This window comes from Armigeres subalbatus, chromosome 3 (assembly GCF_024139115.2).
Source record: "Armigeres subalbatus isolate Guangzhou_Male chromosome 3, GZ_Asu_2, whole genome shotgun sequence".
Classification (NCBI taxonomy): domain Eukaryota; kingdom Metazoa; phylum Arthropoda; class Insecta; order Diptera; family Culicidae; genus Armigeres; species Armigeres subalbatus.
The window spans coordinates 296,663,604-296,677,308 of NC_085141.1; the positions used below are offsets into that span (position 1 = coordinate 296,663,604).

The following is a 13,705-nucleotide window of genomic DNA, read 5'->3' on the forward strand; positions in this document are numbered from 1 at the left end:
TGCCAACCCCCCCCCCTAAGGCAACTATTTGATAACTTTTTACTTATCAACGCAATTTTTGCAAACTTTGTGTTATTTGGTTGTCCAGGAAGTCACAAATGCATTGCCCGTGAGTAGTCATATAAAAATATTACAGATAACACGTAATAAAGCTTTTTTGAAAAGTCGCGAAAAAATTGATTTCAAAAAGTGCCTAGGCAATACGCCCCACCTTAACCAAAGACGTTCCATAGCCCTTCATTAGTATTTTATCAATCCCATGTGCTTGACATTGAAAAACCAACAAAAGTCCATTTAAGCAGGTTTGAATCACATTTCAATAGTTTCCAAATAATTTGGGAGCAACTGCTACAAGCTCGCCGCGCTTGTGTGCAGTTGGTAAGGGCATATCGTCCTGCCTACCCTGGGGCGGTTTGACCAGTGAAACATGTTTTCGAAAAACGTTACATTTTTTAAGTAATTTTATATCATATCAATTACTGAGAAAAGTTATTTTGTTGCCCAACTGAGTCTCCCAATGCAAGTTTTGCGGACAGTATGCTAGCGTCGCTCCAGAATGTTGAGCTAACTAACATTGAAAGTTACATCAAAACTGTACCTTTTTGAATTTTGCAAATATTTTCATTATGTTATACAAAAATACTTTCACATTTACATAGTATGATGTTTTTTCAAATATTTATTCAACTGATTTTGAGCCTTGATTAGTTACAGTTTTCTAGAAATCAAAGGGGGCCGTTTTGGCCAGGTGGGGCACATTATACCGTCTTACCCTACTTATGAAAGCATGTTCCATGAATTTAAATACCCATATTACAAGAGTTCCTAATTAATAAGGTTGTGGTCACTTTAGGGAATCAGTTTCCAGGTTGACAGTTGTTGAAACAGTGGCTTATTCTTACCCACATTTGGCACATTATCACATCCGATGACGGTATTCTACGGTATGTTAGGAAGCGATTGTTTATCTTTTCTAGGCGATAAAAAGGCTTATGTATTGGTTTTCTTCATTCTTACTTAGTTGATGTCAAAATCAATTAATTGGTGGCTTCAAAAATATGTTTTGTCTTTTCTCGAAAAACATTTTTTTTTGGCTTTACTAGCGAGACTTACAGCCCAAAAGAAAAAACAAAGTTATTCCGAAAGACTTTTCATTTACAACCGTCGCACTAGTTTCCACGACAATAATTTATGAAGATCGTTTTCATATTATATTATATGTTAAAACTTCAAATGTCTTACAAAGTTGCAAGTTTACAATGATATTCAAATAACAGTAAAATGAATTGTTCCCAAGTATAAGTCATTGCTACACCCACCATATTCCACGAAGCTGAAAATGATAAATATCGCGCTCTCGTTTGGTTCTCTTCCGTTTTCATTGACAATGCTATTCCATATGGTGGTACAGCTGATACGACTCGAAACAGCACATGTGACCATCTCATGAGCTGGGTATCATGATACATCGCATACGAAACAGTAACATGATGCACACGCTTCGTAGAATGTGATGCGTAAATAAATCGCATAGCACGCAGATTTGCCATGTACGTGAGATGCGATGAAGGGAATGAGAGAGAGACCGTAAAAGTCTCGTCTCACCTACACGACCCATCTGGGAGCGTGCGACAAATTTCGATGTGGCTCACGATGCGCAATGTGCGCTCTGGAAGCCTGACCAAAACCAGGACATAAGTTTGATATCGAAGATAGAAAAAAAATTACAAAGCGCCTTCAATCGGAATTGCTGTTTTCGATTCTACTTTTAAAAATACAGCCGTTTTTTGACTATTTTAGAATAAAAGCATCCTTGGAAATCACTTGGAGATCTTAGAGGATGAAGAGCATCTAATACTACCAAAGAATATTGGGCTGATAATGTCCAATAAGACACTCTTGAACGCTGCTCTTTTCGGACGCATACAGTCGATTGCGAAGATATGTTTGCAAGAGGTACTTTTTTCGGGGAATTGTTACATTCAGGCAAATTGCATTCGGGGAATTAGGTTCCGGGGAATTGTCGTACAATCTATTAAAAGCTTTTCCGTGCCTGCCAGTTGCATGAATGTCTTGTTTGGCAAGTACAATGGATACACTGTGCACAAGAAGCCAAAAATCCTTCCAACCCAGAAGCATCCTAGGCCAAACTGAGATTCGAACTCACTACCTCTTGATCGACAATCATACGCCTTTACTCGCCACCATCGCTGCTACCCATCGCTTTGTGCTGCACTCAAAATGAAGAGAGAGGCTTTCGGGGAAATGTTAAATTCGGGGAATTGTTATTCGGGGAAATTGTATTCGGGAAAATTGCATTTGGGGAATTGTCGTACAATCGAACGATCCATTTTGACGTAGGACTACGTATGTGTTTTCTATATTCGAGTACTCTTCACGATTGCGAAAATCAAGGACCGTCACGAAAATATGATAGACCATTCGATCAAGGATGAGTCAACGCTTCTTTGTATTCATATGAAAATATGGATTTTTAACTATTTATTATCGAAAATTGATAAAAAGTTTAGAAATAGGTAAATTAACCAATCACGTGCATGCATCACTAGCACAGACATCAAAAATCAATCACTTGCGGGTTTCGATCTAATCCTCAGTTTGAACAAGATTTCACGCAGAGCGGACGCATCAAAGCGATTGCAGCGTAGCGGACATAGCATCACGGAGGCGCTGGTAACATTTTCAACGGAAATCCATCGCATTGGTGGTGGTCCTCGGTGTGTTGCTGCAGATCATTCAACCTCATAGAGTCAGCATTTTATATGAAGAAAGGGTTGACTATGAAAATAGCTCTGTTGCGATCCCGTGCCGCCACTGGCGATGCTTTTATTACATTATTGGGAAAGAGTATTGAGGAAAGAAAGTTGGTTCTTCTTAGGACTAGCATTTTCTGAACAGAAAGGTTTAATTGCGAAAATGGACTGTTTCGGTGGCATCGGCGTTTGGCGTGGAAGCTTGGTTTATGTTAGTGATTGCATCCATTTAAATTTACGGGCTTAATTTATTGAATACAATTGAAGGAAAGCAGTTCCAGCGCGTGACCCAATTTGATCGGGATTCCGCAAAGAGCGGTTTAACCATTTATAAGGCTGTGGCAATTATATTGCCATCAACAAGTTATATATTTTTCTGTTTATTAACAAGTGCTCTACTTATTATTTCCCATGTAGTGACTATATTTACTACCTAGTAATCCCTCAGATGAATTTGAGCCATAAAAATTGAAATGTCAATTTGAGAACGGTCTTTTTACGAACAGATCGTAAGTTTCGAGTGAAAAATGGATTTTCAGTTATAATTCGTTGAAAAATGACGACAAAGATATACTTTTTCTCATTGATAATAATTATTTTGAATCTGATGTGTTAGATTATAGCGTGATTAGCGTGAATTTTTTTTGGATTTTTGGCAAAATTTCTTTGGGAAAAAGTGCAAAACAATTTTTTTTTTCATTTATGATGCGTTTTCCATTTGATTTGTTTTACGTAAAATCTAATTTTTTAAAATCTCTTATTTATTTTTGTTGCATTTCTTCCCGCTTGTAAGGCAGTGCACTATGGTCCAGGATACAGATTTACGCGGAAAGATGAATTTTACGCCAAAACTATATTTTTTAGAAAAAAATGTTGTTCTACAAAATTGTTCGCAATAGTAAGGCCATCATTATGGTTCTACCAAAAAATAGGGTGGCCCATCATATAAGAAAAAATAGAAAATATTTTTTTTATTTCTCAGAATATTGACATGTTATGTTCTACAAAGTTGTAGCGCAGCTTATTCCAATCAATTTTGCTTAAAAAACTTTTTCTGTAGCTCTTGAGTTGGTTGATTTAGAGCAATTTTACCTAATTGGATTAGGGTGTACCTAAAAAACAGTATTTTTTATCTACTTTTTTTATTTTAGATTTTTAGAAAAAGTCGTGTTCAGGTGACTTTTAGAGCTCAAAAAAATGCAACTTTTGATGGGTAAATATGCTCAATATCTTTTCCCGATAAAAAGTTATAATCGTTTTTCTGTCAAAATTACATTTTTTTCATAAGTTGATATCTCCGGTTAGGGCAGACCAAAAAATATATTCAAACGGCATCTGAAAGAAAAATTAATATTCTTTATTGTGTCAAAAAATTGGGGATATGTTATTTTTTTATCTCAAGTTTAACCAATTTGACTAAAATCATGTTTTTTCAAATAAATTGATAACTCGACAACGGAAGAAGATACAGACGATATTCTTATAGCAAAACACGCGTTTTAAAAAGCCCCCAAAGTCTTCAGAAGGTGACATCCGTGAAAAATGAAAAATGAAATAAGCAGATCATAAATATTGTTTTTTAAGGGGCACCCCAATCCTGGTAAGTAAAATTACTCTAAACAAGTGAACATAAGAGCTACATAAAAAGTTTATATAGCAAAGTGGATTGGAAAAAGCTGCGCTACAACTTTGTAGAACATTTTATGTCAATATTCCTCAAAATAAAAAAAATAAAAATTTCACATTTTTATAAAATGGCCCACCCTATTTTTCGGTAACTCTATAATAAGGGTCCAAGTATCCAGAACAACTTTGTAGAACAAACTTTGTTTCTTAAAAGTATGCTTCAGACCGAAAATGCATCTTTTCTCGTAAATCTTGCAATACGATATTAATGATAAAACTTATAAAAAGTGTTAAAGCTGTAGATTTTTTATTTTTCATTTCTCACGAATGTCATATTCTGAAGTCTTTTGGGGCTTTTCAAAACGCGTGTTTTGCTATATTGTCTGTATCTTTTTCCGTTGGCGAGTTATATTAATTTATTTGAAAAAAAAACATGATTTAGTAGACTTGAGATAAAAAAATAACATATCCCCAATTTTTTGACATAATAAAGAATATTAATTTCTCTTTCAAATGCCGTGTAAATATATTTTTTTGGTCTGCCCTAACCGGAGATATCAACTTATGAAAAAAATGAAATTTGGCAGAAAAACGATTATAACTTTTGATCGAGAAAAGATATTGAGCATATTTACCCATCAAAAGTTGCATTTTTTTGAGCTCTAAAAGTCACCTGAACACGACTTTTTCGAGAAATCTAAAACAAAAAAAGTAGATCAAAAATACTGTTTTTTAAGGTACACCCTAATCCAATTAGGTAAAATTGCTCTAAATCAGCCAACTTAAGAGCTACAGAAAATATTCCGAGAAATAAAAAAATATTTTCTTATTTTTTTATATGATGGGCCACCCTATTTTTCGGTAGAATCATAATGATGGCCTTACTATTTCGAACAATTTTGTAGAACAACAGTTTTTTCTAAAAAATACAGTTTTGGCGTAAAATGCATCTTTCCGCGTAAATCTGTATCCTGGACCATAGTGCAGTGGCAAATAACATTCTCCGACATTGTCTGCGGAATTTCCATCAAAATGGCTCGCGCGCTAACGGGCTTAATCTATTGAATACAAGAAAGTTGACTCCGCTCCCAGGAAATTCGGATTGGTCGGAGTAAAGTCGGACTTTACTCCGACCGAACCAGATTTCCTGGGGCGGAGTCAAAGTTGTACAATATGTCAGAGCGTGTATGGAGCCCCTTATACATTTGAGATAATCGCGTTTCGCTCGGAGCACTGGGACACTGCATCTAATTTTGGCCAGTAATTTTGGGACGGAGTGTCACATTAGCCGGGTAAAGTTTACAATAAAATAGACATCACAAAAAATTAAGCTCAGAAACAGTTTTTGAAACTTTGCAGAGCGTACTAACCCTGTGAAAATGGGCCTGGTACAATGGCAAAAGGGGTGTGGCAAATGACACATTTGCAAAAAAAAACTATGAACGATTAGTTTTTTGTTAACTTTAGCGAATTGGACGAAAATCCTACGGGTGAGTTAGAACCGCACATCGTCAATCCTTTCGTTACAACTCGATAATGAATTAGTTGTTCATTCAATTGTAATGATTAATATTCTGTTTTAAACGGAAAAGAACGGAATCCTTGTATTCTATTTCTAACTGACGACCTATAAGTTTCTGCAAATAGCAAAATTTAGTGAAAAATTCCCGAGATCGAGTTGGTTTGCTGTTCCGTGTTCAGCATCCATAGTTTAAATATCACGATTTAGCGCAGCGATAATTGGCGGTAATACGCGAATATAAGCGTAGAGCGTGAAAAAGTGTATCAGTCGGGTAGCGTATTAATTACGAGTGTGTATTTATTCCTCTTCTTTTTATGATATTACATCCCCCATTAGGACATTGCCACCTCGTAGCTAAGTGGTTACTAACGCAACTAACAGTTACTAACTGTGAGGTTTCTAAGTCAAGTTTCTACTTTTGCATTCGTATTCTTCATAAGGTGTACCCGATGTACTTCGACTAAATCAACCTCAGCCGCCTTCAGTTTAGGTTTGTTTTGTAGTTGCGCATCTTACCACAAGATCAGGGAGGACCCTCAAGTGTGTATGGGTCGAGATTTTCTTGCGCTCCATATAAACATATCAGTAAGGTATAGGAGTAACAGAATCAAAGTAAAAATTTATAAGAATATAAAAAATAGTTTTAATGCTATGCCTTCTTTGAATTGTATGTAATTTCGGGTGATATAGAGCCCGCTCTAAAATGGAGAGTAGATTCTCTTAAGTCTCTTAAACGAAAGTGGTACATTCTGTAGAGAATATTGTCTAAAAATATCGAGACTCCATAAAACAGCAAATTACCCTATAAACTTGTTAAGTGAATGAATCACACTATGGAAAAAGACTGTTGAAAAACGCCAAGCAACAGACATTATTTTAGGTGGATCCGATCGATTCACGATGTATTTGAAAACCAGTAGTATAATGAACGTTTAACAGGAGTCACATCACCGCAAGTGGCAACAGACAAGAAGCATTTACAAGATAATTTAAGTTTTAACGGTTACAGGTTCTAAAATTGAAACTTAGCTGTGTTAAGTAAAATACAAATTAGAAAAATTCTAATGTTTATTTACCAAACTACCCTATAAAACTACTTGTCAATCACCAGATATATGTTAAATGATACCAAACTACCGAAATAATTCTGGACAGAGGTGTTCAACATGTGATGAGTCGTAGTTCAACACGAGCTCCTACAGAAATTATATAAGATGAAGTGTGAAAAGATAACTTTTTTATAGAAGAATATAAGAAAATTGTGTGGTTACATGCTTATTAGTGCAGCCCCGAAGTTGAAGCGCAATCCGTGTTTTCTGAAGATTCGCTAAAGAATCGAAGAATTTCAAAGTACCCAATTGGGGGAGTGATATGTGATATTTCTGACCGCTGAGTCATTAATGTTAATTAAAGACGCTTGTGTGGGCTGATCGGTGTGAATTTCAAACCTATCAAAGCTAGTGAAAATTCGTTTCGACAATCACGCATAAGCGGGAGAAAATGGTCCGGGCACCAATGGCGGAAGCGGAAATCGATCCAGCTGAGCTGGAAGAAAGCAGACATCTGAATAATGCTTTGATTGGTGGTGTCGCTGAGTCCGGGGACCAAAATGCAGATCCAGATGAATCGAACGAAACAGTGGCACTCGCAACCAAACAGACAAGACCAGTTATTATTAGGCGTATATTTAGGGGTAGTGATCGGGAGCGTGGATTACAAGGCAAGTAAACGGACTAGGGAAATTTTCAGAGAGAAAAAGAATGATAGAAGATTGTATAATAGATGTTCTACTGAAATGCGTGACTTGCGTTCTGTGGCGGAGAAATTGTTCAGACTTTCAAATCGTCATCAACTCAATCACATGATCTATGTAGAGTGACAGTATTTGTAGCTCAATCTGTTAGAAAAACATTTTAGAAAATTATCCAAATAATCGATATTGATAAAAGTGCTGATTCATCCATTATCCATCTGTTCAGCCAAAACACTAACCGTTATCTATGTAATACTAATACAGCATGTGAAATTCCTTAACCTTAAAACTCAGGCACGATTCAAATCAAGCGCCAGTAATTTTGACCAAAAAATCTAGCACGAATCGATTTGACCGAATGAGTCATTGCATGTGCTTTACGGTCTCTGTATTGATAAAAGTGTGGAATCACCTTCTTCTCATACAACAACAGAAACTAGGATTTTGACGTAAGACTACGTCTGGGTTTCCATGACCGGGGTACACTTTGCGATTACAAAAATCGAAAAGCGTCACGAAAATATGATAGACTTTGAACATTGATATCTCAGTCGTTTTTTTAATGGATTCAACAAGAAAATTCATTTTCATAATTGTTGAAGAGTTTAGAAATCGAAAAACCAACCAATCCCGTGCATTCATCGCTAGCACTTACATCAAAATCGAGCAACTCAGTATAGGCCCATAAACTATAATAAAAACCAAACTCTCGCACATCTATAGAGCTCTAGGCCAGCTTTCCGTGCAACCCGATTGGGCTGCACTTTTGAATTTTTACTCATCGAACGCAACTTTTAGTTCTGGAAATCTTTTGTGAAGTATTATAAATGGGGATATATAGTAAGTCAGGTGTAATGATTGAAATGGATTTGTTAGGCGAATGAAATCAATTCCATTCACTTTTCCCAATTTCCAGATTTAAAAGCATTTTCCATTTTATGAATTGTTAAGAAAATCATGAGTTTCACTGCGCAAATCGATCAAGATTAAGCAAGGTGATGGTTAAATGCAAATTTATTTGGTACAGTCGATATTTATTTGGTACAGTTTTTAAGCTACTAGACCAGCGGTTTTCAACCTGGGGTACATGTACCCCCCGGGGTACCTTCGCAGACCCCAGGGAGTACCTCGAACGAAAATGCGAATTCCTGGAGGAACTTCCGAAGGAACTTCCGGAGGAATTCCTGGAGGAACTGGACGAACTTCCGGAATAATTCCTGGAGGAACTTCCGGAGGAATTCCTGGAGGAACTTCCGGAGGAATTCCTGGAGGAACTTCCGGAGGAATTCCTGGAGGAACTTCCGGAGGAATTCCTGGAGGAACTTCCGGAGGAATTCCTGGAGGAACTTCCGGAGGAATTCCTGGAGGAACTTCCGGAGGAATTCCTGGAGGAACTTCCGGAGGAATTCCTGGAGGAACTTTCGGAGGAATTTCTGGAGGAACTTCCGGAGGAATTCCTGGAGGAACTTCCGGAGGAATTCCTGGAGGAACTTCCGGAGGAATTCCTGGAGGAACTTTCGGAGGAATTTCTGGAGGAACTTCCGGAGGAATTCCCGGAGGAACTTCCGGAGGAATTCCCGGAGGAACTTCCGGAGGAATTCCCGGAGGAACTTCCGGAGGAATTCCCGGAGGAACTTCCGGAGGAATTCCCGGAGGAACTTTCGGAGGAATTCCCGGAGGAACTTCCGGAGGAATTCCCGGAGGAACTTGCGGAGGAATTCCCGGAGGAACTTCCGGAGGAATTCACGGAGGAACTTCCGGAGGAATTCACGGAGGAACTTCCGGAGGAATTCACGGAGGAACTTCCGGAGGAATTCCCGGAGGAACTTCCGGAGGAACTTCCGGAGGAATTCCCGGAAGAACTTCCGGAGGAACTTCCGGAGGAATTCCCGGAGGAACTTCCGGAGGAATTCCCGGAGAAACTTCCGGAGGAATTTCCGGAGGAATTCCCGGAGAAACTTCCGGAGGAATTCCCGGAGAAACTTCCGGAGGAATTCCCGGAGAAACTTCCGGAGGAATTCCCGGAGAAACTTCCGGAGGAATTCCCGGAGGAACTTCCGGAGCTTGAAAACTGCGAAATGAATCTATGACAAAAAGTCGATAGACATAAGGTCAAAAGGACAAAAGTTCGAAAGACAAAAGGTCGAAAGGACAAACGATCGGAAAGACAAAACGTCGAAAGGGACAGAAGGTCGAAAGGACAAAAGGTCGAAAGGACAAAAGGTCAAAAATGACAAAAGGTCGAAAAAGACAAAAGGTCGAAAGGGACAAAAGGTCGAAAAGGACAAAATGTCGAAAGGGACAAAATTTTGATCAAGAACAAGTTGATAACAAGTTGGGTGTTTGTGCTATGCATTTAACTTCAAGCAGAAATAATAACACACTCATATCATTAATCAAAGTTGAAGAATGAACCCTTTTCAAAGAAGGAGAAATTACTATGAAACAATACTATGATTGTCTAGATAGTTTTGTTAGAGATAAAGCAGATTGTTGATTTTTGAAAAGAAAAAAAATTGTATTGCGCGAGACAGAGTTGTCCTATACAGTTGGCAAAAAAATTGCCCTTTTATTTTTTACTATTTTTAACAAATAAATAAAATGCATTCAATGAGTGCAAAAAATAGATGGATATCAAGGTTTTCTCAATGTCACTTCGATCTGTCAAAATAGGGCACGCCGCAGGCGCGCGCATTGTACTCACTGAATGAATTTTAATTAATTGTTTAAAATTGTGTAATTTTGATCTTATTGATCTTTTGTTTCTTTCGACCTTTCTCCTTTTCGACCTTTCGTCATTTCGACCTTTCGTCTTTCGACCTTTTGTCCCTTTCGACCTTTTGTCCTTTTCGGCCATTTGTCCCTTCGACCTTTTGTCTTTCGACATTTTGTCTTTCGACTTTTTGTCCTTTCGACCTTATGTCTTTCGACCTTTTGTCCCTAACCCCTGCGAAATATGTCGATGTTTCAATTTTAAAAATCTCGCGCTCCACTGCTTTCTAATAGTAATGTCAAAATGGACGCCGAGTTTGTCACAAGATAGTTCCAGTTCATTTTGCCCACAAGAACGTGGTGCACATTATAGAATCTGTTCCAAACTTCATAGAACTTGCTCTGCTAAATTACGAGGCAGATATTATGATTTCGTCAACATGTTATGTTGTGTTTGAAAATCAATGTTCACTATCTCAATTGATGGACTATTTTTCAAATGGGCGTAATAAATTTTGACCTTGGCCTTTGAACAGCGATTGTAAAATCACCCCATAAGAACTGTGATCTTTATTCACGACAACAGATATGCTCAACATAAAAAAATCTGTAGTAACATCATATGAAAGAAATAAACTGAATAAAAAGTAGAATAATCGTAATAAAATTTTAAGATTAATTAATCCCCCATGTTACCCAGGAGTACCCCAGGTTTAGAACTGCTACTATAAGATATCATTGGATGAGCAATATTTCGACTGTTCCGACCAGATAATTGCGTTCATATGATATGTCTGCCTGTCCACCCGCTCCTCGCGCCACTCGTGGAAGGAATGATAATTACTACAAATATAATTCAATACGTTCTCGAGCTACAATATAACACACAAACTAGCGATACTGACTATTATTATTATACCAGCAAAAAAAAGAAACCATAGTAGACATAATTCAACAAATCACGAACACCCGATAAGCACTCGAATTCTCGCATAACTCAGCGAACGCCTCCGATTAAAGTCTGTTTCAATTTGCTTTGTATTTTCGTTTTCAGGAACCATCCCGAAGCGACTGATAGTGGCCGGAATGATCTTTATTGCGTGTCTAACATCGTTCATGTTGCGTGTCAACATGTCAATAAATTTACTGGCAATGGTACAACACACAACGACCGTCAATCAGACGACCAACCTAATCACTTCAACGACCGCCATAGATCAAGCGGCAAAAGTTGAAAATGCCACCGCAACCGACGTGCTGTTGCCCGACTTGAATGACACGATCGCTTTCACAGGGAATGAGACGACCTTCACCAGTGAATCAACAGAAGTGAAGAAGGGTCCGGATCTTCAGAACTTTGGCCCACGCTACCGGTGGGATCAGAAAACTCAGGGCAACATTCTTGGGGCGTATTTCTACGGTTATTTGCTGACATCGCTACCAGCGGGACTGTTAGCAGAGCGCTTCGGACCTAAACTGCTCATAACTGTATCGTTCGTCGGGTGCGCTATCACAACTGCTGTAACACCGTTTCTTGCCGAGTGGGGTGCGTGGGCTATCATCATATCAAGAGGTGTAATCGGGCTACTGGCTGGTTTCGTGTATCCCTGTCTGCACAATCTAATTTCGCGATGGATTCCGCCAAACGAAAGAGGAAAAGTGATTGCCTGTCTTGCCGGAGGAAGTACCTTCGGAACAGTAGTCACGTGGCCGATATCCGGTGTTATAACCGAACGCTATGGATGGCCGTGTTCGTTCTACTTTTCAGCTCTTTTCGTTCTATTGATTGGATTTATTTGGGTTTTCCTAATTGTGGACTCGCCAGGGCAACACAGTTCCATAACGGAAGCCGAGAGGCAATTCATCGAAGATTCGTTCGGAGGAACACTTTCGAGGTCAAAAACTTGGCCACCTTTCGGCAAGGTACTCACTTCGCTGCCATTCCTTTCTCTACTGATGTTGCACTATGGAAACTTCTGGGGAATGAATTTCTTCATTACACAGGCGCCCAAGTTCATGAACGAAGTTCTTGGTTTTAATCTATCCAAGGCTGGATTCTTATCCAGTTTGCCATACCTGGCACGAATGTTTTCAGGCTTTTTCTTCGGCTACATCGGTGATCTTATTCGACAAAAACAAGTCATGAGTACAACAGCCATCAGAAAGTCATTCTGCTTGTTCTGTAAGAAGCTACATCCTAAGTTTAAATTCAAATCCTAAAAAAAAATTCTCATTTCAGCTCACTTTATACCGGGTGCCATACTGGTAGCGCTTCCATTCTTCGGCCAAGATCCATTCGTATGCGTAGGATTCATCATAGCCTGTATTGGCGTTAACGGCGCTTCCACCATAACAAATCTCGTAAATGCACAAGATCTGGCCCCGAACTTCGCCGCAACACTGTACGGAGTGATGAGCTTCCTTGGCACTACTGCCGGTTTCATTGCGCCTATGCTGGTTGCTCATTTCACCTCGGAGCAGGTACAACATTTATTGTAACATTTAATGCATTCAAACCATTTAATAATTTTATTTTTTTTACTCTATAGAATACGATGGAGCAATGGAAACATATCTTCTTTATCAATGCCAGCATCTACGTAGTTTCTGCACTGACCTTCATCGTGTTTGGATCGGGAAAAGTTCAAAGCTGGAATGAAGTCGAGGAGAAGCCTTCTGCAGTGGAGTTTTCGGATATGAAGGCATCGAAAAACGGTGAATGCAACAATGTCAAGAAGCAGTGACATTGATTCTAATCTGTGCCAAACTTATTAGATGTTACAATCTATAAATCAGTATTTTTGTTTGAATTTCAGTCAAAATAGTTTTATGTTTTTCCTTTGAATAAACTATGAAAATAAATTCTAAGTCTCTTTCGTAGCATTGAAGAGTTCATCATGTTCTTATAGCATTTTTAATGAAAATCTTAAGCTTTATTGTTAATGAAGAGTGGATTCAGCAATATTAGCAGTTCTTCAACCTAATTCCATAGATAGTTTAATCAATAATGATCACCTTATTGCTGAGAAAGGTCACAATCAGTACTGCAAAAGGTCTTGATCGTCATAAGACAAAAAGCAAAGCCCCTTTTTCTACTTCAGGAGACCAATTGGAAAAAAAATCGTGAGTTCTTTGATCAATTTCGCATGAAAGGCAGTCATGGAAGGATGTTGTACTTTATTTTACAATTGAAATTTCTAAATTATTTTAAAACATATATGCGAAGAATAGTGACTAGTCAATAAATTAACCCTTTAAATCACTGAAAGTGTTAATAAACACAAAAATAAAGCACACTTTCATGCCCTGTCACGGGAC

The 13,705-nt window shown here is 38.3% G+C and overlaps 1 protein-coding gene across 1 annotated transcript in view; it reads left to right on the plus strand.

The window, feature by feature from the left end:
- Positions 1-13,249, plus strand: part of LOC134224923 (sialin-like) — a 58,028-nt gene extending 44,779 nt beyond the window's left edge. Inside the window, exons 3-5 of the mRNA XM_062704580.1 lie at positions 11,442-12,569; positions 12,627-12,868; positions 12,937-13,249. Coding sequence (XP_062560564.1) covers positions 11,442-12,569; positions 12,627-12,868; positions 12,937-13,131 — 1,565 coding nt within the window. The 3' untranslated portion in view covers positions 13,132-13,249. The remainder of the gene's footprint in view (positions 1-11,441; positions 12,570-12,626; positions 12,869-12,936) is intronic.
- The last annotated feature ends 456 nt before the right edge of the window (positions 13,250-13,705 follow it).